At 39.2% G+C, this 13672-nt stretch overlaps 1 protein-coding gene and 1 non-coding gene across 2 annotated transcripts in view; one reads left to right on the top strand and one right to left on the bottom strand.

Annotated features, from left to right (window-relative positions):
- LOC126237376 (dynein axonemal heavy chain 7) overlaps positions 1–13672 on the bottom strand; it is a 1033797-nt gene that overhangs the window by 558734 nt on the left and 461391 nt on the right. The window contains exons 30-31 of the mRNA XM_049947460.1: positions 7861–8040; positions 4185–4332 (exon numbers count right to left, since the gene is read on the bottom strand). Coding sequence (XP_049803417.1) covers positions 4185–4332; positions 7861–8040 — 328 coding nt within the window. The remainder of the gene's footprint in view (positions 1–4184; positions 4333–7860; positions 8041–13672) is intronic.
- LOC126237719 (U6 spliceosomal RNA) lies at positions 1435–1541 on the top strand. The gene has a single exon (XR_007545176.1). It is a non-coding gene; the product is annotated as a U6 spliceosomal RNA (small nuclear RNA).

The following is a 13672-nucleotide window of genomic DNA, read 5'->3' as shown; positions in this document are numbered from 1 at the left end:
CAAACATGGTTCCAGATGTCCTCAATTAAGCTCAACAAGAAGTTCCACTCCACAGAAATCATATCACTGTGACTGAAACAATATTGTCGACGCAGAGGTTCTTTCAGTTTTCAAAGGACAAAGAAATTTCTGAGCATCACAACTAACAAATTAGGCAGATATGGTTAGATTTTGCAACCAATGAGTAAACATAGCATAAGAGTTCCTTGAGAGATTCAAATGGGCACAATTTTGTGGAGGAGTTGCACACCTCTTGCAGTCACTCCTGCTTTTACTGCATTATCTCAGGTGACAGGTGAGTCATAATACTTCATAAATACTGTGCTGTAATAGTCTATCCCTGGGTTATGGAATTTGACAGGTATTGAAAAAGGAACATTTTTGTATGACAATATTATGGCTGCATTGTCAAAGGATTTATGGGGAGGGTTTTATGGATGCCTTGCTAAGCCCAGGGCTCACACAAGTCATGTATCACAATATACACATGCAGTTTTGAGGACTGTATCGAAAAATTGCCTGTGTTTGTGTCAAAATAGTATTGAATATAATGGACAGAAGTCAGTAATCAACATACCCAGCTTTTCCATGAAATGTTTTGGGTTCATGTTCACTTGAAAAGCCTACGATACTGAAGCAATGGTCTCCTGAGTGATGGTGTGAACTACCAAGCCAGAGTAAGCTTCACCTCCTGTACTTTTGTGAGCACATTTAAGCAAATTAACTTAAAATAAACAATTGCCATCGGTGGTAGAGAGATGAATATTGGCCATTTTAGTTTCATTCTGTGCAACTATAAAATGATTAAAACAAAAATCTTTCACTGCAGCAAAGCACTCATTATTCTCCATTTCTGTGGCACTTAACACTATATATGACATGTCTATGTGAAAAATTCAACATAAATGTTAAAAAATGCTAAAGTGAGTGTCATTTATGTTGGCGGCCGAGTTTAGGTTCGTTCTGCGCATCTGACGTCACAAAACACAGTCAGCCAATGAACAGAGGAGGACGTTGCCAGATCTCGACTGCAGTGCAGAGCATGGACGAGTGTCTTCAGTTTTAGAAACTTTCAGTCATAAATAAAGTAATAGAACAAAAACAATGTCTTGATAGCAGACTTTCTTTTATAGAAAGTTTGGAAAAAGCATTCTTTATACCAATTGCTTCATATTCTATTAATTAATTAAACCAAACAAGCAATAAGACTCCTAATTCAGGTGATAGCAAGGAAAGGTGTTTGTATCAATCTCACGAACCACTTTTTCACATTAAAGAACAGCGGTACTTGTTTATTTCCTATTGTACTTCGACAAAGTGTGAGTAATTCATAGTCATACCAACAGTGTTTGTCAGTATTTTGCGTGACGTGTTAGACGCCTCATGGCATTCCGTAGTCAGACGAGTTGCGATAGCGTAATGGTTAAAGTGTACGTACTTGCTTCGGCGGTACATATACTAAAATTGGAACGATACAGAGAAGATTAGCATGACCCCTGCACAAGGATGACACGCAAAATCGTGAAGCGTTCCACATTTTGTTCGGTCAGAGGGTTAGCTGCCCTCTGTAATAAAAAAAACTGAGTTAATGGATCAACTACGAACTGAAACAGGTGTCTTGCAATGTCCGCCTCGAGCAAATACAACGAACGAAAACGAACAAAATGAGATAAAAAAAAAAAAAGGTGTTGGGCTACTACGCGGAAGGTTATGAGTTCAAACCTTGTGCGGTACTTCATATTTTCATTATTTAAAAACAATATCAAATTGCCTTTCTTCACGAATTATATTCGTTTGAATGCAATTTTTTGAAATTTCTAGTGCTTTGTCTCTTCATTAACCCTTTCGCTGTTGCAAGCACGTGCTCTCCGCATTCCGCGCTGTGTGCGATTTTGTCATCACTGCACTGCTCGCCTGTGCAGACACATGTTCCCACTGCTTTGACACACTTATTATTCGATTACACAAAAACTATTTGGCCCAAAAATTTGATTTTTACACGTCTTCTTGACTGATACCTTCCCCCCATAAATGACTTAATTTTGTTTCGATGTTCAACGCAGTTATTATGCAGCATTAAATGTAGTAAACCATTGCACGAAATTTTGAAGAGCTTCCAGAGGTATAAGTCCATAGCGTATACTTTCCTTATGGTCGATTTTAGTTGCCACAATGTTGAGAATGAAATGTGGACAAGATACCTAAATTTCATATAAAATTTACTGTATAACAATATCTCATTTAATTTAAGTACCACATAGGTGTCGTATGTAATATTGAGAAATATTCCTTCTTTCGCAACTGTAATAAAAGTTTTATTTACACCGGGCGCGTTTGGCTTTATTTTAAAGCACTTCAATCAGTCAAAGGAAGTGGTGGGAAGGTATCACTCAAGAAGATGTGTAAAAATCTAATTTTTGGGCCAAATAGTTTTTATGGAATCGAATAATAAGTGTGTCAAAGCAGTCGGAAACACCATGTGTCAGCACAGGCGAGCAGTGCAGTGACAAAATCGCGCACAGCGCGGAATGCGGGGAGCACGTCTCTGTAGCAGCGAAAGGGTTAATGCGGCCGTGGTGGCTTTACTTCATAAACTGCGCGCTCCCCCCTAAACGTAAGCTTGCGAACTATACTATACTATGGTGCTGCTTCTCTTGGCGCGTGCGTCATGTGCAACTGGCAATGCAGCAATCTCCCGCGTCTGGGCGGGCATGCGCGAGCCGCCAAGATAAAAGAAGTCAACTATAACAAACATATCAAAACTAGGTATGCCCTGCCTCATGTTGCTGTGGTTCAGTCTGGTTAAAATGAAAAGAAAAAAAAGAGAAAACAGATGTTTCTAATATGCATGGGTACTGGATGTATATCCTAATCCCCTTCTCCCCCCTCTCTCTGCCCATCTTCTCCTCCCCCTTTCTGTCCACCTCTTCCTGTCCCTCTCTCTGTCCATCTCCTCCTTTCCACTCTCTATGTCCATTTTTCCTACCTCTCTGTCTATCTCCTCTTTGTCCCCCTCCCTTCTTTCTCTGACCCTGAGCCTTGTTTATTCTTTTTGCAAATTTACGTTCTGTAGTAGTGTTCTAATCACAAGCCAGTAAACCAAGAATATAACTTTCCCTTTTTTCTGTGAAAACCATCTGCAAGAAAGAAAACAAAACAGCACAATGTTGCATATTCAATTTATGTTTAAAAATATATTTATATATAATGGCAAAGAATATATATGTGAAATGTAATTTGTCTAATGGTTGCTATTGTAGTTAAAACTGACTGTGAGAAAGAAGATGTGTAAAAATCTAATTTTTGGGCCAAATAGTGTTTATGGAATCGAATAATAAGTGTGTCAAAGCAGTCGGAAACACCATGTGTCAGCACAGGCGAGCAGTGCAGTGACAAAATCGCGCACAGCGCGGAATGCGGGGAGCACGTCTCTGTAGCAGCGAAAGGGTTAATGCGGCCGTGGTGGCTTTACAGCAGTCAGTTTCAATAGATTGTTTGAAAAAATATATAATCTATCTCTGCCTGAATGTTTAAGAATATAGTCTGTAGCTGGTCATAATGTTCAATAGCATATCACAATTTTAAGTAAATTTGTCTAGAATGTTTCAAGAGTTTTGGTAATAATATTTCCCATTTTTGTAACACATATAATTTACAAATATTAAAAATAGGCGTATAAAAACACATGTATTTGAATGAAACCTTGTGTCAAAATTTAAAGTCAACTGGTGGAGTAATTTTTGAGTTTTGCAAGCACAAACATACACAGGTTGAATTTTTTTTTACATAGTTTTATGTACAAATCTCTGCTCCTCTTTGGTAGACACTTATCCAACTGCCCTTATTGTGTGTGTGTGTGTGTGTGTGTGTGTGTGTGTGTGTGTGTGTGTGTGAAATAAAAAAGCTGCCACTTGCAGCCCTTTCAGTAAGAGATGATATTACTAAGAGTGGATGTGTTCCCTGTGGAGCAAAGGTATAAAGAGAAGATGAAGTTAATTTAACTACAGTTGCAATCAGTAACTCTTCTTCACCTTCTTTTAATGGTCTTGTATTCTACTTACATAAAATGCTCTGGGATGGCTACTGATATTTTTAATTTAGTACTATAGCAACTTATAGCACTCTTCTAATGATGTAGAACAGGTGTACCACAATCAGAAATACCTTTCTGAGATTTTATTTACCTTGTGTCGAGATGCCACAACATAATTTTGCTGAATATTGTCAACATTGTCGAATCATCAAATTCATCAATACAGAGAACATTAAAATGGCGAAGAAATCGAGGTGTGACTGTGTTAGCCCCACCTGTTGCTGGGCCCATGGCACACACTATCTGAAGGCAAAAAAGAAAAAAGAAACAGGAAAAATTAAAATTCTTACAGTAAAAACATAAATTCATACATCAGTATAAATGTAACAATATTTCCATTAGTAAATAATCCCTTTTTTGGCAGTGAGTATAGTTAAGTAAATTATGAAAGGAAGTAACTTGCAGCTGGTTGATGGGCACTAGCTTGTGATGTAACAGTTACCGTATTTACTCGAAACTAAGCTGCACTCGAATCTAAGCCGCACCCAAAATATGAGACTCGAAATCAAGGAAAAAAAAAATTTTGCCGAATCTAAGCCACACCTGAAATTTGAGACTCGAAATTCAAGGGAGAGAAAAGTTTTAGGCCGCACCTCCAAATCGAAACAAAGGTGGTCCATTGTAATATGAAACACAATTTAGGTCGAATGAATGACGATACAGCTACAGTAGTTTGGTTCGACTCATAAGCTTAGCAGTTAGCTTCACCAGGTCGCCATTTCTATGCGTCAGGCGCTCCGTCTGTATTTATACGGGTACCCTTCCTTTTTCACGTGCTTCGTGTTTGAATTGATTGCTTACTTTTCTTTGATCTGATAAGTGCTGTTCTCTTTGTTACAGGTGATTACGTCACTCTAAGCTGAAAATGCGTTATTGTACAGTGTCATGCATTGTTTGTCGCATTCTGATAATGTGTGTTTACGACCTGTCGCCACTTGCGACATGGCTTGCTCATCTTAGATTCAAAAATCTAGTCAATTGCCGCGCTTCCTTTCTGACTGTATCACTATTAGGCATAAGAATAATACGAATATAAACATCACTTGATATGTGTATTCTTCCGCATTTGCTGTTGTCTCACAGTAGTTTCGTAGCTTATTAGGCAGACAGGATTTAAATGAGATAGCAGCAAACACGAAAGAATACATGGCAAAATGTTTACATTCGTATTATTCTTATGGTGAAGAGAATACTGCATGTGATTCACAATTCATAAAAGTTCCTATTAGCAACCATCTCTCCTCACAGGTAGGAAAAAATTTAGAACGTAGAGTTGGCCATATTGACAAACATCCCAAACAGTCTTGCCAGTCGGATTTTCATAGTACATTGAAATGCTGCTACAGTCAAAGATGAACAATACGGAATTTGTATTTACTTCATTGGATAATGTATGAAAAAGCAGTGGTCGAAACTAGGGGCGGAGAAAAAAAGCTCGTCTTCCACCTTTTTTTAAATTTATTTACTGACTCAGAGGTTTTGGCGCTAGTATTTATCTTTGTGCCTGTAAAGCATGGCTGTGTAGCACTGCATATATTCGACGGCAGAAGTTAGTTGTGGTGGCACCTACCAACATATTTCAGAACTTCCGCTTACTTTGCACTCGATTCTATGCCGCAGGCGGTTTTTTGGATTACAAAAACCGGAAAAAAAGTGCGGCTTAGATTCAAGTAAATATGGTATAGGGGTGTTGTATTTGGATGTCACATATATGAGTGTTTCTTTGACTATGAAAAAAGCTAAACCTAATGAGATTTTCTGATGTGTTGTATGCATATCCATGTGTCACCCATTATTAAGTTACTGGTGAGTGTTCACCTTTGTTGCTTCCATCCTAGAAATTATTTACAAAGATAAAAAGGGACAGCCAACACTTACCTTCCACTGCTTATAGAAATATTTTAATACAAGAACAAACTGTTCACAGCTTTCAGAACTAACAGTTCCTTCCACTGGGAGGAAAGAGGGATAACTTGAGGAAGGTGAGAAAGAAGGAACAGATATCTCAGGTTTCAAGATGAGGGGAACCCTCCTGTTGTGTTATTCTTGCAGCAGGTGGGTCCTTCTTATCCTGGGGTCTGAGGGACATCAAGCCCCTTCTTTATAATCTTTCTAACCTTCACCAATCTACCTCTGTATCCTCCATGAGAAAGGAACTAATAGTTTGAAAATATAGAAATACCTTCATCACTTTTAAATGTGTACTACATGTGTGTGTGTGTGTGTGTGTGTGTGTGTGTGTGTGTGTGTGTGTGTGTGTGCGCGCGCGCGCGCACCCAACAAGAAGAGGAAGTATAATTAAAAATTTAATGCAAGAAAGAAGTTCATAAAACTTGAGAAATAAAAAAAAATGACAACACATTCTCCATTCCCGTGACTATCCTGCCTCAATGTGAGGTAACAGACCGTTCCCACAGCCTCCACCCAACAGCTTCCAACCCCTCTCTCCAATCATCTCCTCTCCATTCTCATCTCTGACCCTGTTTATTTGCCACCCTCTGCCAATGCAGTCACCCATCTTTCCCTGGTCCTCTCCTTTTTTCCCCACCTCCGTGCCCCACAACCTCCTGATGCTGCGCTTGTTGGCTCTAGTCCCTTCACACTCCACCAGAAAGCATTCACCTCTCTCCCCACCAGTACACTACTATCCCTTCCCCACCCCCTCCAGATTGCTGCTAGTGACAGAGCAATTCACAGTGGAAATTAACAGAGAGTCATCTGACACTCCAACCAATAGCTTTATTCTGTCATATCTGTCTGAGGCATACACTTGAGGTTACTTTTAGAATATTTAGCATTGACTTTTGAGAAAGTTTGGCTAAGACAAGAGCACTTAGCCACAGTAGTTTTTATTATGAGTAGCACAAAGCAAACACAAGAAGTATTACATTAAGAAGGGCAGCTATATACTTCTGAGCATACAAATTTCTTTTAGGGAGGATCAGAATCAGAAATACTGGCCCAATGTTGCCTGGGTATGCCACAGCTTGAGTGTGAGGCACTGCACAGAAAAAAGAGAGCACATTGGCCCTGCCAGAAAAGTATTCTCCATCCTTTTCTGCACAGAAGACATAATGCAACAACTTTCTTAAGTGCACCTCACTATAGTTGATGTGAAAGGTGAGAGTACTGTTGTTATTGTTTTTTATGCATTTCTATAAAGTGTACTGAGTTTTGCATCTCTTAAAAGTATGTACTGGGCAGTCCAACTATTTTTTTTTAAATTAAAGATATTTTTGACAGTTTCCTACTGTTTCCTTGTTATAAAATTATTAATTTCATTTGGGCAGTTTGACTCTTTAATGCATGTTCTGATTACATATTTAAAAATTATCCCACAAATTTGAGTGATTCTTAGTGCAAACTTTTCCTAGTCTCATCTGCTGTTCCATTTACACAACAAATATTATAATAAGCATTTAAGATTTCTGATTATGGCACCATTGGAATCACAATTAATGAGACTTATTTATAATTTTCAACACCATGTTTTCATTTTCACTGCTCTTATATTTATGAATACTCCTACTACAAAAACTGCTACATCTAACAATGACATGATAACAAGTACCATTATTTCATTACATTTTACTCCCTGTCATTATTAAATCTAACTAAGTAAGCTGGTGGTTGAGGTAAGCATTTCCAGCATGAGAGTTATTTCAATTTGTCCGATTTCTTTCTTTCAATGGCTACCAAAACTGATGCAATTACTGAGTAGAGAGAGTCTCCTTTATTATTTGCATCCTTAAGCAATACTGATGGACATACCTGGACATCAATTAGTTTCATTGGGACTATTTCCTTCCTGTCATACCATGTCCAATGGTCCAGCCACTGTCTCAGAATTTCTATTGGAGGCTGGGCACCATATGTTTCTTTCAAAGGCATATTCACATCATCAACAAATACAACAAGTTTTTTGCCCAGTGGTGGCCCAAACACTCCTGAGATAGAAAAATAAAATAATAGATATTAAAAATATGAGCAAAAGTAGAACTAAAGTTATAGTGCTGCATCACATGAGGAGCATACATTAAACTGAAATTACAAGGTGGCAAATTTGGCAGACATCAGACTTCATATAAAAATAAAAATAAAGCATTATCCTTGATCATGTAAACCACTATTATGAGTTACTAATCATAATCAAGTGTTATTCACAGTGAAGTTATCATTACTGAATATGCAGACCAATAGGGGAATTTGATAGATTTGGTCCAAATCGCTATATCCAAGTTATATGAGCAATAAAATATTTATTTCTTTTGCTCTTCTGAAACTGTTAACATTCTTGAATTGTCTGTAATGGACAATGGCACAGAGTGTTGTCTTGAAACAGAAATTTACATTTTTTTTCCAATAGTGAAAGTGGTACAAAGGAAAATCCACAGTTATCACTTTCCTGTATCAACATCTACACTCTGCAAGTCACTTTGTGGTGTGTGTAATTAGTCTTTGGGATGATTTACTGCACCCTATATTCCACTGCTCTCTATCTGCATCCAGTTTCTTCAGTTGGTAGTAATTTCTGCATTATTTGTGTTTCGAAAGTTTTCACTCTGCACTTTTCACCAGTATTTCAACAAGCATTCACATTTTACTAGGTACTCAATGTACTCTAGAGGTTCTCTGAGAATGAACCACAGGTCTAGTGAATTTAATTGTCTCAATAGGCACTCATTTATTAATGTCTACTTGAGCCATGCTTTTAACATTAAGATCTGTCAGATTATTTTCATTAATAAATTTGTTAAGTCCAAACAAAATATATTTACAGATCATTTCAATATCAAATTTTGTAAATAATTTTCATTGTATATATAACAATTAAATTTTACAATATGAAATAAGAAGGCACAAAAACATTATTTAAAATTATGCCTCTCTATTGACAATGAACAATTATATTTGGAAATCCTGTGAGCATTACCTTTAAATGCACAATCCCTAGATAAATAATTCATGTTTTTTTTATTACTGCTAATATGTAGGACTATGGATACTGATGCTGATTTATCAGAAATAGAAAGCAGTGCAAGGAGTGTTACCACGTAACAGACTGTGCTATTGTCTACATAAAAGCTGGTGATGGTCTTTTTTTCTCTTTTCCTTTCTCTCTTCTTTTAAGTAGTGATTGCCCCCTATTAATACACAATGTAACAAAATGAGTAGATAAACAGCTGATTCTAAATCTTTGTTGATTAAACAGTTCATGATTTTATATTTATGACTGTGTCACATTAAGGAACTTGCAACGAAAAATCTATAAAAATAAATTCTTACAAACCAGCCATCTATTGCCTAAACTTTTCATCTTAACTTTGAGATGTTTCCCAAAATAAACTGTGTAATGCAGGGGTGTAGAGACTCTCAAGTACCATAGCCTGCAAACCCCTTTCTTTTGTGTGTGTGTGTGTGACTTTGAGATGTTTCCCAAAATAAACTGTGTAATGCAGGGGTGTAGAGACTCTCAAGTACCATAGCCTGCAAACCCCTTTCTTTTGTGTGTGTGTGTGTGTGTGTGTGTGTGTGTGTGTGTGTGTGTGTGTGTGTGAGTGAGTGAGTGGGCGGGGGAGCCACATACATAATTAGTTCACGTAATTTGTTTCACAAATATTCAGTTTATTTAAGAAATATAATTACAACATTTTTTTTAGAAAAACATTAATTACACAATTTAATTTGAAACACTCCACAGATTTCAAAGTTGCTTGATGTTTGGTCCAGTTTGTCAAAGACAAGTGCAAAATTGTCATACATCAAGTGATCCCTAGTTTTTGATTTGTTAATGTGCATTTAGGAAAAGTTGATTCACATACATGAGTTAACACAAGGAGGACACCTGCCTGAAAATGACTTACAAGTTCATGGTGCCCTCCATCTGTAATGCTGGAATTCAATATGGTGCTGGTCCACCCTTAGCCTTGATGACAGCTTCCACTCTTGTAGGCATACATTCAATCAGGTCCTGGAAGGTTTCTTGGGGAATGGCAGTCCATTCTTCATGGAGAGCTGCACTGAGGAGAGGCATCAATGTTGGTCAGTGAGGTCTGGCATGAAGTCAGCAATCCAAAACATCCCAAAGGTGTTCTATAGGATTCAGGTCAGGACTCTGTGCAGGCCAGTCCATTACAGGGATGTTATTGTTGTGTAACCACTCCACCACAGGTCATGCATTGTGAACAAGTACTTGATCAGGTTGAAAAGATGCAATCACCATCCCCAAATTGCTCCTCAAGTGTGAGAAGCAAGAAGGTGCTTAAAACAACAATGTAGGCCTGTGCTGTGATAGTGCCACGCAAAACAACAAGGGGTGCAAGCCCCCTCCATGAAAAACATGGCCACACCATAACACCACTGCCTCCGAATTTTAGTGTTGGCACTACAAATGATGACAGATGATGTTCACGGGGCATTCACCATACCCACACCCTGCCATCAGATCACCACATTGTGTACCGTGATTCATCACTCCACACAATGTTTTTCCACTGTTCAATTATCCAATGTTTATGCTCCTTACACCAAGTGAGATATTGTTTGACATTTACCAGCATGATGTGTGGCTTACGAGCAGCCGCTCGACCATGAAATCCAAGTTTTCTAATCTCCCGCCTCTCATAGTACTTGGTGTGGATCCTGATGGAGTTTGGAATTCCTGTGTGATGGTCTGAGTAGATGTCTGCCTATTACACATTACGACCCTCTTCAACTGTCGGCGGTCTCTGTCAGTCAATAGACAAGAAGGCCTAGATGCTTTTGTGCTGCATGTGTCCCTTCACATTTCCACTTCACTAGCACATTGGAAACAGTGGAGCTAGGGATGTTTAGGAATGTGGAAATCTCATGTACAGATGTATGACAAAAATGACACCAAATTACCTGACCACATTCAAAGTCTGTGAGTTCTGCAGAGCACCCCATTCTGCTCTCTCACGATGTCTAATGACTACTGAGGTTGCTAATATGGAGTACCTGGCAGTAGGTGGCAGCACAATGCACCCAATATGGAAAACATATGTTTTTGGAGGGTGTCCAGATACTTTTGTGTATTTTAATGCATTACCTACCAATGAGTTGTTATGGTTTCTACTGACACAATGAAGGAAATTCAACAGACTTGGTGTAGAGAATTCAATGTACAGAGTCTCATCGTTATGAATGTAAGTAAGTTTCATTTGCTATGCTTCATGCACATTCTCAGGCACAATGGCAAAAGGGTTGCAAAATAAATCTAACAATGACTTTACCTTGTGAAAATCAGTGAAACAGGCCTTGGAGGGATCTCAAGCTACCAACTATTTTATCACATATGCTCGTGTAGTTGGTTTGTTTCTTTCCTAACTCATTTTTGTAATTATGAAAATAGATGTAACTGCCTGAATTCAGTTAGGTTTGCAACATATTTAACTTACAGTGAAAAGACATAATATGGCCATAAAATTGAGTAAGTAATTGATTTCTGACTTGAAGCCATGTATTTAATGTATTTAAATGATTAGTAACATAGGTCAAAAGTGCTAAGCCACACCAAAAATCTGAATTTTTTGATATAGAGATATTTCCAATCTTTTTAGTCATAAAAATTCAATCTCATGTGTCAAATTCAGAAACTGCTCCAGCATTTTACCCCGATACAGTCATCTCATTTCTGCGTAAAAAAATAAAATCTTCATATACATGGGAAATGTCTTCAGAAAGGGCTTTAAATTACAATGAAATGAACACCCTTAGCTGCTTACAGGCGCTGACATGCGTCAACGGGGACAGATGAAAATGTGTGCCCCGACCGGGACTCGAACCCGGGATCTCCTGCTTACATGTAGACACTCTGTCCATCTGAGCCACCGAGGACACAGAGGATAGCACGACTGTAGGGATTTCAACGTATTGTCCCGCACTACATTCGTAGTGCCCCCGATTGTAATTTCATTCTAACGAGCTGCTTGGTCACCGATGGTATCTGTTCTTTCGGACATGTCCGAAAGAACAGATACCATCTTAGTAAATAGGGCTTTAAATGTCTGTGATTTTCTCCCTTCCTATAATGTCATCATGCCTAGGCCCTTATCTTGGAAAGGGATCAATCAGGGAACTTTTAAGCCAATACATCCATATTAAGATCTGTCGAATCACAGTTCCATCACTTTACTGATGATTAAAATGATACAAATGAATCAGTATGTAGCCACCATGCTCAAAAGTATCTCAATGACCTGTATTATCCATCACAAATACAAATAAAAAATGTTGTCAATAGGCACACATGAAAGGAAAAAAACTTGCTAGCTTTCAGGTTTATCCTTTGACAAGCTAGAGTAAAATACACATGGAAAAACACACACACGTGTACACCTCTCCATGGTCCCAACTGGAATAACAGTCCTAATGCTTGTATTTTGATAGGTGGGCTGGTTGTGGAATGGGTAGTGTCAGGTGGGATGGATAGAAGGTGAGGGAGGCAGGATGCAGGGAGAGGTACTGGGGGTGGAAGGCTACCAGCTCAGATGGAAGCAGTCCACTTACTGGTTAGCAATGTGAGAGGGAGAGGTGACAGGTATATAGGCTAGGCTTTGTAATCCACAGTTGTAGGGGCTAGTGGGTAGTGACCCATGCTGAACGTGACATTTGGACATGAATTTAGGGAGGCTGACAGGATGGAGGAATGGAAACTGTCGGGGAGGGTGCAGAGACAGTGGATTGCTTGAGATTGAGGCCAGGATGATTAAGGGAGTAGAGGATGTGTTGTAAGAATGACTCCCTACTGCATAGTGCAGAGAAGCTGGTTATGGAGGAAGGAGTACAGATGACCCATGTTGTGAAGCAGCCATTGAAATGGAGCATGCTGTGGTCAGCTGCATGTTGTGCCACAGAGTGGTCCACTTTGTTCTTGGCAACAGCTTTGTGGTGTCCATTCATCCTGGTGGACAGCTGGATGGTAGTCATATCGATGTAAAAAGCTATGCAGTATTTTCAGTAGAGTTGGTTCATGAAATGCTTCTTTCACAGGTGGCCCAGCCTCTGATGGGGTAAGATAAGCCTGTGACAGGACTACAGAAGGTGCTGGGTGGTTGGATTGGGCAAGTCTTGATCCTTGGTCTGCCACAGGGATCTTATTATTCACCAACGGGTTGCCAGTGGGAGTGACATAGGGATGGACTAGGATGTTGTGTAGCTTGGGTGGGAACCAGCATACCACTTTAGGTGGGGAGCGAAGGATCTTGGGTAGGATGTCACTTATTTCAGGGCACGATGATAGGTAATCAAAACCCTGGCAAAGGATATGGTTCAGACGTTCCAGTCAATGGTGATACCGAGTGACAGGGGGGAGGGGGGGGGGGAGGAGGCACTCCTTCATAGCTCATTATCAGGGATGGTGGGAGAGTTGGTGTTGCGTGAGGATATGGTATGGGAAATCTGTCTGTGGTCTAAGCTTGGCAGTTATTTCCGGTCCATGAAGACCATCGCGAGACATTAAGCATACTGGGTAAGGAGTTCTCCTCACAGAAGGTACATCTTCCGCAGGTGGCTAGGCTGTACGGGAGTGAATTTTTTGGGGTCGAAGCAATGGCAGCT

Source organism: Schistocerca nitens, chromosome 2, assembly GCF_023898315.1.
Source record: "Schistocerca nitens isolate TAMUIC-IGC-003100 chromosome 2, iqSchNite1.1, whole genome shotgun sequence".
Classification (NCBI taxonomy): domain Eukaryota; kingdom Metazoa; phylum Arthropoda; class Insecta; order Orthoptera; family Acrididae; genus Schistocerca; species Schistocerca nitens.
The sequence above is the reverse complement of the archived record's forward strand: the minus strand, read 5'-3'. Positions and strand labels throughout refer to the sequence as shown.